The 18,910-nt window shown below is 36.0% G+C and overlaps 1 protein-coding gene across 3 annotated transcripts in view; it reads right to left on the reverse strand.

Annotated features, from left to right (window-relative positions):
* SRPK1 (SRSF protein kinase 1) overlaps window positions 1–18,910 on the reverse strand; it is a 90,090-nt gene that overhangs the window by 29,550 nt on the left and 41,630 nt on the right. For all 3 annotated transcript variants that reach the window (XM_081245322.1, XM_081245324.1, XM_081245323.1), the window contains 4 exons: window positions 9,399–9,517; window positions 7,867–7,975; window positions 6,633–6,720; window positions 5,470–5,557 (listed from right to left, as the gene is read on the reverse strand). In XM_081245322.1, coding sequence (XP_081101448.1) covers window positions 5,470–5,557; window positions 6,633–6,720; window positions 7,867–7,975; window positions 9,399–9,517 — 404 coding nt within the window. The remainder of the gene's footprint in view (window positions 1–5,469; window positions 5,558–6,632; window positions 6,721–7,866; window positions 7,976–9,398; window positions 9,518–18,910) is intronic.

Here is an 18,910-nt window from a genome sequence, read left to right on the forward strand (position 1 = left end):
GTGAAATAAAACAGAGAAAGACAAATACTGTATGATCTCACTTATATGTGGAACCTAAAAACAAAACAAAACAACAAACTCATAGATACAGAAAACAGACTAGTGGTTGCCAAAGGTGGGGGGTGGGGGAAATGGGTGACGGTGGTCAGAAGGTACAAACTTCCAGTTATAAGATGAATTAAGTCTGGGACTTCTCTGGGGGCACAGTGGTTAAGAATCCGCCTTGCCAAAAATAAATAAATAAATGAATTAAAAAAAAAAAAGATGAGTAAGTCCTGGGTGTGTAATGTACAGCATAGTGACTATTGTTAATAATACTATACTGTGTAGTTGAGAGTTGCTAAGACAGTAAATCTTAAAGTTCTCATCACAAGAAAAAAACTAAGTATGTGTGGTGATGGATGTTAACTAAACTTACTATGGTAATCATTTTGCAAGGTATACATCCATCAAATCATTATGTTGTACACCCAAAACTAATACAATGTTATATGTCAATTATATCTCAATTAAGGAAAAAAAACTAGAAAAATTCATAGTCATGGGGCATTGGGTAGATTATTCAGAAGACCTTGCCTCAGTAAAAGGAATGATTAGCCCTAGACTGAACACTGCTCTGGAGTCAACTAACAAATCATAAAAGTAAAATCTGAAAAGGATCAAAGTGCTTCCAAGTAACAACTGCATCCCAGAACAAAGCTCAAGATTTATAGCTATACAACATATCCAGGAGCCAACAAGGTAAAAATCACAGTGTCTCAATCAAAGACTACCAGGCAACAAAGGTGCAGTAAAATGTATCTGAAAATTAGATACAGTAATAAATCAATCATTTGAAATTGACCCAGAACTGACCCAGATGTTAGAATTAGCAGACAAGGAAATTAAATAGTTATAGCAGTATTCCATATGTTGAAAAGAGATACAGAAGATATATATAGAAAAAAAGAGAGATGCAAAGATGATGTGGTGTATATATATTAATGGAATGTGACTCAGCCATAAAAAAGAATGAAACCTCGCCATTTGTGACATGGATGGTGAGATGAGTGAGACAGAGAAGGACAAAACTGTACGATTTCACTTAATAATGTGGAATATAAAAGACAAAACAAATGAACAAACATAACAAAGTTACAGATACAGAGAACAAACAGGTGGTTGCCAGAGGGGAGGAAGGTGGAAGGAGGAAAGAAATAGCTGAAAGAGATTAAGTAGTATAAAACTCCAGTTGCAAAATAAGTGAGTCATGGGTGTGAAATGTACAATTTGGGGAATATAGTCAATAACTATGTAATATCTTTGTATGGTAACATAAACTAAGTAGACTTGTCACAGTGATCATTTTGAAATGTACAGAAATATCAAATCACCACATTGTGCACCAGAACTAACATAGTGTTATAGGTCAATTATACTTCAAAAATAAACAGGGGCTTCCCTGGTAGCGCAGTGGTTGAGAGTCCGCCTGCCGATGCAGGGGACACGGGTTCGTGCTCCGGTCTGGGAAGATCCCACATGCCACGGAGCAGCTAGGACTGTGAGCCATGGCCGCTGAGCCTGCGCGTCCGGAGCCTGTGCTCCACAATGGGAGAGGCCACAACAGTGAGAAGCCCGCATACCGCAAAAAAAAAAAAAAAAAAAAAAAACCACACAAAAAAACCTCAAAAGAAAAAGATCAAATCTGTGGTTACCAGAGGTGGTGGTTAGGGGAGGGGAAACTGGATGAAGGCAGTCAAAAGGTATAAATTTCCAGTTATAAGATAAGTACTAGGGATATAATGTACAATACAATAAATATAATTAACAGTGCTATATGTTATATATGTAAGCTATTGGGAGTAGTCTAAGAGTTCTCACCACAAAGAAAAATATTTTTTTTCTATTTAATTTTGTTATTTTATGAGATGAATTATTGTGTGATAATCATTTAATGATGTATGCAAGTCAAATCATTATGCTGTATTCCTTATACTTATACACTGCTGTATGTGAATTATACCTCAATAAGGCTGGAAGAAAAAAAAAGAGACTCAAATTGAACTTCTGAAATGAAAAGCAGAAAAATCCCATCCAGGGGGATGGGATAAATGGCAGATTAAGCACTGCAGAATGAGATTAGTGAACTCGAAGGTACAGCAATAAAAACTATCCAAAATGAAATACACAAAGAAAAAGTAATACAAACGAACAAATAAACCCACCTACCCACAAAAGTAAGCTGCAGGGGCAACTTCAAGTGACCCAGAAAAAGGAAGGGGGGGAAGGGAATGAAGGTATTTGCTCTTTGCAATGGATCAAGAAATCATAAAAGTGATGGCAATAATCAACCCAGTAGCAAAGTATATACCTAGTGCCTAGATTCTGTTCCCCATTTCCCACTCACAGGTATTAAGGCTTTTTAAAGAAATGGCTGACCCCAGGTTTGGGACAGGAAACGCACAAAATGAGCCTGGAACATTTTGATGTGCCAAATCATAAAGGAACTGTCAAAAACCTTGTGGCTCCTGACTGAAATTAAGAATAAAAAAACTAAAAGAAAAAAAAAGTATGAGACATTTGGAGAGACTTAAACACTGACTAGAAAAAAGGACTTAAGAAACTCATCCCCAATTTTTTAGGAATAATAACTGTGTTGGGGTTTTATTTTAAGTCTCTGTCTTTTGGAGATACATTCTAAAATAATTACGGATGAAAAAATATCTTTAAGATTGGTCACAAAATTATCAGGAGATACAGACAAAACAAGACTGATTGTGAGTTGATAACTTCTGAAATGGGAATGATCTATGAGGATTCATCAAACTATTCTACTTCTGTATATATGAAATATATCAAAATAAGGTATTTTAGAATGCAGATTGATTAAACAAACCAGAAAACAGAATTTTTAAGTTATTTTCATGTTCCTAGCTTTAATATTAACTTTCATTTGTTGAGAGATTACAATTTGACAATGTTATTTTAATTTGTAAGCAGTGATATAAAAATGACCAAACATTCAGTAGCTTAAAAAACAAGAAGAACTGGGTAAAATATCAAAAGAATCTGTGAAAAAAAATTTTGTGGGAGATGGTGTAAAAGAAAAAAAAAAAAAGACACTTACTAATGTCAGTATTTTTTTTTTTTTTTTTTTTTGCTGTACGCAGGCCTCTCATTGTTGTGGCCTCTCCCATTGCGGAGCACAGGCTCCGGACGCACAGGCCCAGCGGCCATGGCTCACGGGCCCAGCCGCTCCGTGGCATGTGGGATTTTCCCGGACCAGGGCACGAACCCGTGTCCCCTGCATCGGCAGGCGGACTCTCAACCACTGTGCCACCAGGGAAGCCCCCTAATGTCAGTATTATATAAAGATCAGCTGTCCCTTAATCACTCTTCTCCCCTCACCACTCATGGAAGTAGAATGAACCCATTTATACTGAAGTCTGTATTAACTTCCTAGTTCAGAGTCCTGTGATACTTCAATATGAGAAAGGACAGTGCTCCAGAGAAAAAGCAGTATGCTCAGATACAATGAAAAATACAGATATATAGCTCCATGCAGGTATACCTGTGTTGTGAAAAGAGACGAGGGGCAGGAGAATGACATAATCCATTAAACCTTAACTCAGTGCTCTGCGTTTTATCCTTTCTAATCTCTAGAAGCAGCAAATAATGCAGTAGCCAAGAAAGCTGGGAGACAAGTAGGAGGAAGGGCAAAGAGAAATGGCTAAGGATAAAGGGAGAAATGAATAAAATAGGAACTCAGTGGATAGAAACTACAGAGAAACCATCTGGTAATGTCTGGAAAATATCTTAGAGCTTGAAATTCAAATCTAATAAGATATTTCAATAGTTAAAAACAAAGCCTTCTTGCTTAGGGTCAAATAAAGGTACTCAGCATTACTGAGGAGACTATTTAGAATACTTCTACAGTTTTACTATAATATTCCCAAATTAATAGGAAAATGTGGCACAGTGAGAAACATTACAAGATCAAGAAATAGGGAAACAGAACCTAACGGCCATCATGACATCCTGTATGGTTTTATTTCATGGTTAGCCTTCCTCTCAATTCTTTGAAAACATGCATACCACACACACACAGAGTAAGTCATCTATGAAATGACCACAACAGACGTAAAATGATGATTCATATGGAATGCTTCTTGTACCACTTTCCTTAGAGATTTGGGGAAGGGGGGGATTTGATTTACATTTCTCCAAGGAAGTAACTGAAAACTAACTTCAGAATGATAGATAAAATCTTTATGTTATCACCTGTTCTCTCTCCTTTTTCATCCTCTCTCCTTGCTTCTCTGTTCAAATCTCTAACCATAGTCCACATGATTAGAGATGGGACCTATGTAGCCCATCTCCTTAAAAAAAGATCATCACTGGCAATTAAAAATGTGCGCTAAGAGAAGCTAAACATGCAGGGAAAGTAGAATGATATATGCAGTGTCTTTTCTTATACATTTTAAAATAGTTTATAAACAGGTTTCAGACTCTCCAATCCAAGTGAGATTCTTCTTCATCTTTCATTCTGAAAAATGTGATAGGCCTTTACAAGCATAGCTGTTGCAACAACCTTTCAATTACTTCCATGCATGTCACTCTGATATTAACCTGTGGGGGAAAAAATAGCTAACATTCCTTCCAACTTTAAAATTCTAAAATTCCGGATCAAAACATAAAACAAGTCAGTTTTTCCATTATGACAGAATGAGAACAATTACACCTGTTTAGATTTTAAGCATACATGTACAGCCTCTTAAATACTGAGATAAAATTCTTGTTTACCCAGTATTTCTTTCTTTTTTTGAAATTTTAATTAATTAATTTATTTTTGGCTGCACTGGGTCTTCATTGCTGCGTGTGGGCTTTCTCTAGTTGCGGTGAGGTGGGGCTACTCTTCGTTGAGGTGCAGGGGCTTCTCACTGCGGTGGCTTCTCTTGTTGTGGAGCACGGGCCCTAGAGTGCACGGGCTTCAGCAGTTGCAGCTTGCAGGCTCTAGAGCATGGGCTCAGTAGTTGTGGCGCATGGGCTTAGTTGCTCTGCGGATCTTCCTGGACCAGGGATCGAACCCATGTCCCCTACATTGGCAGGCAGATTCTTAACCACTGGACCACCAGGGAAGTCCTTTACCCAGTATTTCTCATTAACTCCATTAAAATTTCTGCGCTAATTGATAAAAATCATAGAAGCTACTTACTAGTACAAGGTTCTTTTCTTAAAAAGTTTCTTTTGGGTTTGGTTTTAATTTGCCTGAAAAAAGGAAAAAAGTGTAAAACCAATAGCCTAAAAAATCACAACATACGAAGAGAGACCCGATTCATATCTGTGTTCAAAAGTTTACAATAAAATAAAGTAATTTGATTATAGTTTGTTTTGAGAGAAGAGACCAGTGCTACCTGTACAAATCTTGTTCCTTTCTTTGGGATAAAGTTATTTCATGATTTGTTTTCAAATAGGTTTTAAAAAGGATACGTGTTCCATTAACTCCTGATATTTTAAAGTCATCTAGTAGTTGAACAACCATTTCTCTATTTGGATCATTAGGATCTGAATTGCGAACCTACAATAGGGAAGAAACAATGCTTAGCAAAAGGGAAACCATAGAAATAAACCAAATGGTGGTGGGGGAGGGGATACCTGCAGCAAATAGAACAAAGGATTACTCCAAGAAAGAGCTCATACAAATCTATGAGACAAACATAAAATTTTAATAGCTCAAACAAAGAACTTAATATAAGCAGTTCACAAAAGAAAACACAATCAACAAAGACTATTGTTTAATTATACCATCTTGCTACTCCCAAATTAACTGCTAGTTACCAGACCAGGAGGAATTCAGGAGCTTTTGCAGGATGCAGTCAACCATAGCACTAACCATACTGTTTATTCAGCCTTCATTTTTTTTCATAGAAAAACTTTCTGAGGGAAGGAAGCAGTACACTGATTTACTTTGGGGCATGACCTCCTTATCTTATCACAGACTGGCACTTCGAAAAGTACTTCCTTGGAGCTCTCCTGGTCTAGCTTCCTCACTTTACAAATGAAAAACCTAAGGCTCAGAAGAAATAAAAAGATGAGTTGAAGGATATATTTGGATAGAGCTGGCCCTAAAACTCATGTTTTCTAACTCTGAGTTTAAGCTCCTTCTACTACACTGACATTTACTAATTTGTAACAAAACTGAAAATAAGTTTTTGATAATATTTACCTAAGTTTCCAGGTAATAAAGGGAATTAGTAAAAATATAGTGCTTATTTTTATATATTTGTATAAGATTTTAAAACAAAATAGATATTATATATTTATTCACACAACTTTTTTTAACTATAGCAGGAAAGAAAAACATTCTTTGTGCTATCTGGCACATAAAACATACTCAATAAACATTTCTGTTTATTTGCAAGGTTATTTTCCATTGTATATGTAGGGAGAATTCCCATCACAGCATATTCCACCAGTTCCCTACCACATACACAGGATGTGTAAATACTGTCTTCCTCTACCTCTTTAAGGATACTAGAACTTTACAGTAAAAATGAGCCATGCCAAAGAGTATACACTTGGCATATCTTAACTGAATAAAACTTTATTTATTTATAATGCTTTGCAGCTCACAAATACAATCTAATACTTACTGATTTCAGCAACCGGATTTCATCAAGCGCTGTTTCCGTATAATGTTCAGCACTTTTAACTACTTTCATTGCCACAAACTTCTTCCCCCTAAGAAACAAACAGGCAATTAAGACTAAATGCTCTACCTTTATGTTAGGAAGCTAAGATTTAACTATAACTGGGAGACAGCGACAGAAGTACAAACATTGATTTCATATTTCCCTGTACTCAAACACGAACTACTACTATGGGATCACCTGTACCTCTTAATAGCACTAACTGGCCAAATATAACTTATGAGAAGAAGAAAATCTGTTCCTGGGTAATGTCAGTCACCAAACATTTCCTCTAAGTTAAAATCTACTTTCTGAATGTTCCGTGAATCCAAGTAAAACCATGAAGTGCGGATAAATAAGGGGGAAAGCTCCACCAAATCAGAAGTATTCTGTATATCTGTATAGCAAAATCTAAAAGGTTAAAAGCTATAATACTTTCCTCTAAGAAGCCAGAAGAAATACTTGGGTGAAAAACTGATAAAAAATTAAGCACACAGGGCTTCCCTGGTGGCGCAGTGATTGAGAGTCCGCCTGCCGATGCAGGGGACATGGGTTCGTGCCCCGGTCCGGGAAGATCCCACATGCCGCGGAGCGGCTGGGCCCGTGAGCCATGGCCGCTGGGCCTGCGTGTCCGGAGCCTGTGCTTCGCAGTGGGAGAGGCCACAACAATGAGAGGCCCGCGTACCGCAAAAAAAAAAAAAAAAAAATTAAGCACACAGATAGCAACTGCTGTCTCACCAAAGATAGATGGTACACTTTTAGGTAAACATCCAATGTTAATTGCCTGTGATTTTTATGTAGAGAAGTTTTACACTGAACGAATGGCTGAACAAATCTGTTATCAAAACAAAATACAAAAAAATAGGTAATTTCACAAAGGTTGGTCTAGGGCATCATCCAAAAATTTAGCTCTACTCCAATGAGAAAAACTATGAACTTACATACTACACTTTCTTTGGGTATTTGTAATGTTTTGAATTTGGGAGTTTCAAGCGCCTTACTGATACTAATTTAATCAATCTTGTGTCTCCTCTAAGCTGACTCTTCATCCGAGGAAAGTCATTTGCCCAAGAACATAAAGATTCTCAGTAATAAGATTCTTATCAAGACATCAGTCTAGAGCTTAGACTAGAAGTGGAAAATCAGACACGAACATTTAGGAATCACCTAATTCTCTTGCAGGATCACTAAAACTTACTGAATATCCCATGATAACCACACTGTTGAAAAGTGTCCCCAGCCCAACTTTCGGATCACATGATATCTCCCATTGAATAGATCTCCGATTTTCACAAGATGATAACCTCCTGGAAGAAACAACGGGAGGGAAATAGTCACTTAAGTAGTAGGAAAAGGTATCTCACAACACGTTTTTCAACATCTATACACCTTTTAGCAAATAAAAATGGTTTCTTCTAACACAACCAACTCAACAAAAGAAAATGTTAAGTTAGCAACACAGTACTATTGAGCTCATGTTACAAAAAATATCTTAAAGAATAAGAGTAATAATGATTTAGAGTGAGCAAGTGATGCTTTGTGGAACAACCAATAATTACTTAAAAAAATAAGTCATCCTCAAACAAAAATAAGGTTATGTTTCACAACATTCTTGCCCCTCAGTAATCCAAGATTTATCTAAACATATAAATCTATTTTGAGACTAGTTGTAGTCTCAGGATGTTTTTTAGGAGAGAGATTAATGAATTCCATTTTTTTAACTTTAAAAAAAGAAATTGCTTTTCTAAAACATAAAAACCAGGAAGGCCTGAAAAGGCTGCCAACAGTGGCAGGAATCAAGGGATTTAAACATGCATCTCTGCCTACTGAGAAGAAGAACCAGGTTCTCCCCAATGATTAAGAGATATTCTGTTATAAGATCCTACCCAAATAGGGAGGGTGGGAGGGAGGGAGGGAGACGCAAGAGGGAAGGGATGTGGGAACAGATGTATATATACGACTGATTCACTTTGTTATAAAGCAGAAACTAAAAACAAACAAACAAACAAACAAAAAGAAAACCAAAGAAGATCCTACCCAAGAATCCTGGAAAGTTTCATAATAGAAACAGAAAAGATAACAGGCAACTGTATGACACAGTTTAAGTATCTATAATTCCAGTTTAATGTATCTTAGCACTCATCACTTTGAGAAAAGAATAGTGAAAGGTGTTTTTCAAAAGTCTACATACCAAATCTTACCACTGGTTACTTCTGGGTGACAGCATTACAGACAGCTTTTGTTTTCTTTTTGTTTAACATATTTCTGAAATTTTCTAAGGTAAATATGCACTATCATTTTTTTTTTTTTTTTTTTTTTTTTGCGGTACGCGGGCCTCTCACTGTTGTAGCCTCTCCCATTGCGGAGCACAACCTCCGAACGCTCAGGCTCAGCGGCCATGGCTCACGGGCCCCGCTGCTCCGCGGCATGTGGGATCTTCCCGGGCCGGGGCACGAACCCGTGTCCCCTGCATCGGCAGGCGGACTCTCAACCACTGCGCCACCAGGGAAGCCCTGCACTATCATTTTTAAGGAGCAGAAACAAATTTAATTTAAACTAAGCTTTAATTAAGTCAAAGTAAAAGGAAATACTAATTCCTATACTTAGAGAAAAGGATGCAATAAGCAGAAAGCATCAATACTGTTTATGCTGACAGACCAAATATTCAAATGAAAAACTGCATATACATGGATCACATCTTACTTAGTATCTCCTCACAGAAAATCTTACCTTTACAATAATCATTGGGATCTTCCTGCTCATCATCATCAGATCCCAGAATCTCCTCTTCCTGCTCTGGGAGGTCACTCTCAGAGTGGGGAGCAGAGCCTCGGTGCTGAGTTTCAGATCTAAGAAATAATACAAACATGTTCATTCCATATGGACAGAAGAAAACAGGACCAATTAACAGATACTACAAACAGAATGTATGTAGTGGCAGCCTAGGAAAACATTACCTATCACTTTACCTCATGTTAGGAAAATATTAGTTTTTAAAAAGTCAGTACATGATTAAATAAAATCTGGAAAATATATAAAAGTACAAAGGGAAAAAATTACTTGAATCTCAACATCCAAACAAAATTGCTGATAAAACTACCAGACCTTCTTCCAGTAATCTGCTGTATTTTTATAAAAATATATATCGGTAATCACATGCTTTATAAACAAATCTGTATCTGGCTTTGCCTATTATACTATAAACTTTCCCCCTTATACCTATGCAATCTCTTAAGTCTTACATATTTCCCTTAGAAGTATCACTATTTACTCTGGTACATTCTGCTCAGCTGGACATTTGTTTCTAATTTTTCACTACTAAAAAATAAAGCTGTTGAGTATTTTTAGATAATCTTTATTCTGTATTTAGAATTATTTCCCTAAAGTTAAACTACCAGATAAAGATAGAAACATTTACCCTATTTATAAAAATAACATGTTAGGACTTCCCTGGTGGTGCAGTGGTTAAGAATCCGCCTGCCAATGCAGGGGACACGGGTTCGATCCCTGGTCTGGGAAGATCCCACATGCCGCGAAGCAACTAAGCCTGTTCGCCACAACTACTGAAGCTTGCACCCTAGAGCCCACGTGCCACAACTACTGAGCCCACGCATCACAACTACTGAAGCCCGTGCACTCTAGTGCCCACGTACCACAACTACTGAGGCTGTGTGCCACAACTACTGAAGCCCACGCACCTAGAGCCCATGCTCTGCAACAAAAGAAGCCACCGCAAGGAGAAGCCTACGCACAGCAGTGAAGACCCACTGCAGCCAAAAAAAAAAAAAGTTAAATGTAGGAAATTTGGAAAATAATTATTTTGTTAGATCTCTACTCTGAACATATTAACACTTTGGACTATTTCCTTCCAGTCTGTGGCTGTGAACAGTTTTTAGGATTATTACATAGTATGACTTTTCTGATAGGGTTGTAGTGAATTACATCTCCAGCTACATATGGGCTTCCAGTATTTAAGTATTACTAAGTTCAGAAAACTTAGCTTATTTAACAGGTAAAAATGTTATCTCATTTAATAATGTATTAAACACTTTCAAATTGATTCCTTTCTCTACATGCCGTCAATTAGCTGTATCAAAATTTTTGAGGACTGAGTAGTAGTTCAGGAGGCAGAAAGACTTGGAATTGCATTCAGGCTCTGACACTTATTAGCTGCCTGATTCGTAAAGCTTTAAGCAAAAGAAACAGTGTCCACAGCACTCTTTTCAGTAGTTGTAGGAAAAGGAATTTTAATTCCCATTTTCCAGTATTTTATTTGTGTTTTCAAACCTGTTTCATCAGATTGTTTTTTCAAAAGATTCAATTTAACAGAAAATTATAATAACAGAATCAGTTACATGGGCTGTTGAGACATAAGAAATACCTTGGCAAGCATTACTAGATTTATTAGATTTCTGGTGGCCATTCCAACCTGCCTCAATTCTTGGTACTTTTTTGTCCCCCAGAGGACACAAAAGTAGTTATAAAACTGCATAATTCAACGTGTTCATTCTCAGTGAAAACATGTCTTTGGGAAATTTATTCAGTATGGAACTACCTGGCTTACTTTCCTAAGTGGAAATAATGAGCCTGAATGAACATTTCCAAATTTATGATTAAGACATGTTTCTAACTACAGGCCAATATCACTGATGAACATAGATGCAAAAATCCTCAACAAAATACTAGCAAACAGAATCCAACAGCACATTAAAAGGATCATACACCATGATCAAGTGGGGTTTATTCCAGGAATGCAAGGATTCTTCAATATACGCAAATCAATCAACGTGATACACCATATTAACAAACTGAAGGAGAAAAACCATATGATCATCTCAATAGATGAAGAGAAAGCTTTCGACAAAATTCAACACCCATTTATGATAAAAACCCTGCAGAAAGTAGGCATAGAGGGAACTTTCCTCAACATAATAAAGGCCATATATGACAAACCCACAGCCAGCATCGTCCTCAATGGTGAAAAACTGAAACCATTTCCACTAAGATCAGGAACAAGACAAGGTTGCCCACTCTCACCACTCTTATTCAACCTAGTTTTGGAAGTTTTAGCCACAGCAATCAGAGAAGAAAAGGAAATAAAAGGAATCCAAATTGGAAAAGAAGAAGTAAAGCTGTCACTGTTTGCAGATGACATGATACTATACATAGAGAATCCTAAAGATGCTACCAGAAAACTACTAGAGCTAATCAATGAATTTGGTAAAGTTGCAGGATACAAAATGAATGCACAGAAATCTCTGGCATTCCTATATACTAATGATGAAAAATCTGAAAGTGAAATCAAGGAAACACTCCCATTTACCATTGCAACAAAAAGAATAAAATATCTAGGAATAAACCTACCTAAGGAGACAAAAGACCTGTATGCAGAAAATTATAAGACACTGATGAAAGAAATTAAAGATGATACAAATAGATGGAGAGATGTACCATGCTCTTGGATTGGAAGAATCAACATTGTGAAAATGACTCTACTACCCAAAGCAATCTACAGATTCAATGCAATCCCTATCAAACTACCACTGGCATTTTTCACAGAACTAGAACAAAAAATTTCACAATTTGTATGGAAACACAAAAGACCCCGAATAGCCAAAGCAATCTTGAGAACGAAAAACGGAGCTGGAGGAATCAGGCTCCCTGACTTCAGACTATACTACAAAGCTACAGTAATCAAGACAGTATGGTACTGGCACAAAAACAGAAAGATAGATCAATGGAACAGGATAGAAAGCCCAGAGTTAAACCCACGGACATATGGTCACCTTATCTTTGATAAAGGAGGCAGGAATGTACAGTGGAGAAAGGACAGTCTCTTCAATAAGTGGTGCTGGGAAAACTGGATAGGGACATGTAAAAGTATGAGATTAGATCACTCCCTAACACCATACACAAAAATAAGCTCAAAATGGATGAAAGGCCTAAATGTAAGGCCAGACACTATCAAACTCTTAGAGGAAAACATAGGCAGAACACTCTATGACATAAATCACAGCAAGATCCTTTTTGACCCACCTCCTAGAGAAATGGAAATAAAGACAAAAATAAACACATGGGACCTAATGAGACTTAAAAGCTTTTGCACAGCAAAGGAAACCATAAACAAGACCAAAAGACAACCCTCAGAATGGGAGAAAATATTTGCAAATGAAGCAACTGACAAAGGATTAATCTCCAAAATTTATAAGCAGCTCATGCAGCTCAATAACAAAAAAACAAACAACCCAATCCAAAAATGGGCAGAAGACCTAAATAGACATTTCTCCACAGAAGATATAGACTGCCAACAAACACATGAAAGGATGCTCAACATCTTTACTCATTAGAGAAATGCAAATCAAAACTACAATGAGATATCATCTCACACCAGTCAGAATGGCCATCATCAAAAAATCTAGAAACAATAAATGCTGGAGAGGGTGTGGAAAAAAGGGAACACTCTTGCACTGCTGGTGGGAATGTGAATTGGTACAGCCGCTATGGAGAACGGTATGGAGGTTCCTTAAAAAACTACAAATAGAACTACCATATGACCCAGCAATCCCACTACTGGGCATATACCCTGAGAAAACCATAATTCAAAAAGAGACATGTACCAAAATGTTCATAGCAGCCATATTTACAATAGCCCAGAGATGGAAACAACCTAAGTGTCCATCATCGGATGAATGGATAAAGAAGATGTGGCACATATATACAATGGAATATTACTCAGCCATAAAAAGAAATGAAATTGAGCTATTTGTAATGAGGTGGATAGACCTAGAGTCTGTCATACAGAGTGAAGTAAGTCAGAAAGAGAAAGACAAATACTGTATGCTAACACATATATATGGAATTTAAGAAAAAAAATGTCATGAAGAACATAGGGGTAAGACAGGAATAAAGACACAGACCTACTAGAGAATGGACTTGAGGATATGGGGAGGGGGAAGGGTAAGCTGTGACAAAGTGAAAGAGCGGCATGGACATATATACACTACCAAACGTAAGGTAGATAGATAGTGGGAAGCAGCCGCATAGCACAGGGAGATCAGCTCGGTGCTTTGTGACCGCCTGGAGGGGTGGGATAGGGAGGGTGGGAGGGAGACGCAAAAGGGAGGGGATATGGAAACATATGTATATGTATAACTGATTAAATTTGTTATAAAGCAAAAAATTTAAAAATAAATAAATAAATAACTTTAATCAAAAAAAAAAAAAAAGACATGTTTCTAAAACAAATTCTCTGATTTCAAACTTGTTGCCTTTTACAATTAAAATTTCATTTTAATAACTACAATTGAGAAATTTTTGAAAAGTAGCGAAATATAAGTAGCGAAAAACAGACATGAAAATGCTGGAATATTACAATTCCACAAGTATCATGGGAGTAGTAAAGTTAAAAATTTATTTTTTAAAGGTTCGCAACATTTTTGGAAGAATATGTATTTGTGAAGTTGTTTTTAGTTATAAAACCGAACATTATTAAGTATCATTCCCAGTTCAAGGATTCAAAAAGGAATTATAAGTTCCAGGTCTCAATGTAAAATACAAGTCTCTATCCTGACCATGGCTGGTACAGAAGAAAATCCTGTCTCATTCTAAATCAATAAGAGAAACTGATCAACTAAGGGGGAAAAAAATCCTATTTTTAACTTTCAAATTTCATTAAAAAATACACTTCATTTATATTTATTAATTTTAAGTATATACATGTCTTAAATGTTCTGTCATCTCTGTGTGTGTTGGATGTCCTGTGTCCTCAATCCCAGTCTTCCTCTATCTTGATTTACTCCATTTTCATAGTGCACATTTATCAGTAACTTCTGGAGAATGAGTGCATGGGAGGTAAATTTATTAAGATCTCTCCTATCTTTATTTTATTTTATCCTCATCCTTGACTGCCAGTCTGGGTATAAAATAAATTGCTCTGTTGCATTCTAGCTTTCAGTGGTGCTGTTGACAAGTCCATCAATGCCTTCTGAGCTTTGAAATAGGGCTTGTTTTTCTCCCTGGAAGGTGTTTTTTGGTTTGTTTTTTGTTTTGAAGGACCTTCTCTTTAATCCTCATGTTCTGAAATTTCCAGAGTGGCTTTAAAAAAAATCCATCTTGCTAAGTACTTTCTATGTACTTGCAAAACAGAGATTCATTCAGTTGAGAAAATTTCCTGTAATTCACTGAAAATTCAATCTTCTTCATATTGTCTACTCTCTCTGGAACTCCCCCCACCCCGCCAGATTCTGGATCTACTGGCCTACTTCATTAATCTTCTTATATTTTCTCTTATTTATTATGCATCTTTAAGTTTTTCATTCTACTTTCGAGATTTATCTTCCTAACTTGCATTATCCTTTAAATTTCTACCATATTTTAGTTTCCCATACTTTTTTTTTTCTCTCTTGAACATTCCTTTTCGACAGACTCCTATGCCTTCTTTTCTCTTCCCAATATGATTTATAGTTTTTAAGTTTCCTTCTGATCCCTGCATTGTCTTGGCTTTCTCAAACTGCCCATGTTTTACTAATGCTATGCTTTTATACATGATGTCAATCAACGAATATCAGACAACTGAAAAAAGCCTCTGTCAGAGGAAGGCAAAAATGGCCTGGCAACCACAAGCCCCTCACGTTAAATATTGCCTTTTAATGACATCCTCAGTCTAATTTTTTCCCAGCCTCGTGCCAAAACACACACACACACACACCAGTTTTACTGACTAAAGGTCCCAGTTTTAGACATAAAGAATAGACTTGTGGTTGTCAAGCAGGAGGGGGTGGGAGAGGGATGGGCTGGGAGTTTAGGATTAGCAGATGCAAACTATTATATATATAGAATGGATAAACAATAAGGTCCTACTGTATAGCACTGGGGACTATACTCAATATCCGGTGATAAACCATAATGGAAAGGAACATGAAAAAGAACATATTTATATGTATAACTGAATTACTTTGCTGTACAACAGAAATTAACACAACACTGTAAATCAACTATACTTCAATAAAATAAATTTTAAAAAAAGCCTCTGTCAGAAAAAGACAAAAAACAAAAAGAAAATTTGAGAAAACAGAGATAGTTACTATTAGATAACGAGGATATGACATGATTAAAGAGCTCAAAATCACTATAACTTTGATTGATGGTTGTTATAAGAAAAAAGTATAAAAAATCTGAATACTACAGAAAGAAATTTCAGCTTATTAACATTTGAAAGTGAAAACAATTCTTCCTAGAACAAAAAAGGAGAGTTCTAAAATACTTTCAATCTGTGATTTTAAACTCTTCATATCTATTTTCATGCCTCAAGTATTTGCTATTCATATTCAGAAGACAAAAACTGTATCAGTACTTTAAAGCTCTCAAAGCATATAAAATTTAACCCAGTACATCTACAAAATCTCTAATATAAACTGAAATGGACAACAGATCAAATTTTAATAGCAGTATGCTTCCAAAGGAGTCAATTTATAACCTGATCAAAACACCAGAATGTTAGAAATAGGAATATACTTGGCTGTGGTACAGAATAGAGCCAAGGCAAAAATCTGGGAGGAAGGCAGAAAGTAGCAGAAAAGCTTGACAGATTTGACACAGAAACTCTGGAGTGTGAACAAAGAGATGATAAAAGCCAAATCAGAGTGTTTTCTCTTATTTCCAAGGATCCTTTCAAGATTCCATTTCTGGTATAATCATCACTAATCACCCAAATAAATAGTAAAACCAAAGTACCAAACAAAAATTTACTGAGTTTTTTGCAGCCAAATATTATATATTCATAACTATCATAAATATGCTATCTATGAGTTTTCACTTAAACATTTCATGAATTTATATACTCAAACTAGCCACGTGAGCTCCCCACTCCCCTGTTTTCTAAAGAATAAATGAAGAAATTCTTATAGCTCAAAACAAAAATACCCTGCAAACTCTATTCTAACTCACTAAAATTGGTTTATAACCTACTAGTGGGTTGGGTTTGAAAAATACTGTCCTAGAAATTACCTTTCACTTCTTTAATGAGATATAATTCACATGCCATAAGCTCACCAATCTAAAGTGTACAGTTCAGTGGTTTTAGTATATTCAGAGTTGTGCAATATCACCACAAACTAAATTTAGAACATTTTCATTCCCCCCCCTGGCAACCCCAAAAGCCCCAAACTCACAATCACTCACCATTACACTCTTCCCCCAGACTCTGGGAAACACTAGTCTACTTTCTGTCTCTACGAATTTGCTTATTCTGCATATTTCATATACACAGAGTCACATATTATGCAGTCTTTTGTGACTGACTTCTTTCACTTAACATGTTTTCAAGGTTTATCCATGTTGTAGGATGTATCAGTACTTCACTACTTTTTATGGCTGAACAATATTCCATTATATGGATAGAACACATTTTAATTTAACCATTAATCAGTTGATGGACATTTGGGTTGTTTCTACTGTTTAGCTATTATGAATCTTGCTGCTATGAACACCCTAGAAGGAGCATATACAATTGTGTTCACAGCAGCACTGTTTGTAATAACGAAAAGCAGGAAACAACTAAATGTCCATCAAGAGGAGAATGGGTAAGTTATAGTATTTTTTTTTTTTTTTTGCGGTACTCGTGTCTCTCACTGTTGGGGCCTCTCCCGTTACGGAGCACGGGCTCTGGAGGCGCAGGCTCCGCGGCATGTGGGATTTTCCCGGACCGGGACACGAACCCGTGTCCACTATATCGGCAGGCGGACTCTCAACCACTACGCCGCCAGGGAAGCCCAGTTATAGTATTTTGATATAATAAAATATTATACCCAACAGTGAAAATGAATAAGCTACATGCATCAGCTTGAATAAACTGCACAAACATAAGATGGAATGCAAATAGCAAGCTGCAGAATAAATACAATGCACCACCTTCAATCAAATTTTTAAAACATACAAAACAGCCAATATATAGTTAAAATATAAAGAATTACACAACTGCAACGAGTAGGTAAATAATTCCTAGAGATCTAACACACAGTACAGTGATTACAGACAATAAAACTGTATTACAAACATGAAACTTTCTAAGAGACTAGATCTTAACTGTTCCCACCACTGGAAGAAATAATAATTATGAGATGTAACAGAGGTATTAGCTAATACTACAATGGCAATCATAATGTGATATAAATCCATCAATGCGATATAAATCCATCAAATCAATAGGTTGTACACTTTAAACTTACACAATATGTCAATTATATCTGTTTTTAAAAAGCTGAGAAAAAAGAATGAAAAAAGAAACAACACAAAAGAAATACAGGACAAATTCAGGATAGCTATTAACTCCACAAGCGAACTATAATATAGAGATATGATCAAGGAGGAGTATACGTGGGCATCACCTGTACAGTAATGAGATTTTCTTAAGCTGGGTAGGAGCTACCATGTTATTATTTCTTCTTTTATTCTTTTTTCTTTTTTTGTATATGTCAAATATTTTGTTTAAAAAATATTGGCTCTGATTGCTTTCAAGTTCAAGTATGAATCTAACATATGGTTGGCTTATTGAGATTTTGCTAAAACATTATCATACACTTGGGAATCTTATTGACCTTATCCATTAAGTTACCCTCAAAAGTGACTTTATTTTGCTTCTCTCAGGTTAATCATGGCTTTATCACAACATACAAATGATGGCAATGGGGAAAGGGGAGAGATTCAACTGCATGCCTAATTCATGAAAAAATCTATACCTGCACAAAAATTTTCTATAGTTAACTTAGATTCTTCTGTTTGTTTATGGAGAATAAACAATTCAAATAAATGAAAAGTATACAGAGAGAATTTAAATAACAAACAAGTTTGATCTAAATTGATATATTCATATATGTAACTTTATATCCATTCTTTCCAAACATTGAAAAAAATTGGCATACTAGAGAATAAAATGAAAATATCTTGGCAGATCTTGATTTAAAGAGGAAATGAAATTAAAAATTTCAAAGTATTTAGGTATAAGTGCATTCCATGTTAAAATTTATGACATACTCAGCTTTACTCAAGAGAAAAATTTATAACCATGAGTATACCAATTAGAAAACAAGAAAAGCTGTTGTTAACTGAATAAAGAGCTAGAAATAAAAGGAGTAAAATTTTAACTCTAAATTGAAAATTAATTATTTGAAAAAGATTAATAAGATAGATAAGCCTCTGGCAAAACTAATTTTAAAAAAACCCCACAGGGATATAACAATCATGGA

Source organism: Mesoplodon bidens (assembly GCF_964165515.1).
Source record: "Mesoplodon bidens genome assembly, chromosome: 10".
NCBI lineage: Eukaryota > Metazoa > Chordata > Mammalia > Artiodactyla > Ziphiidae > Mesoplodon > Mesoplodon bidens.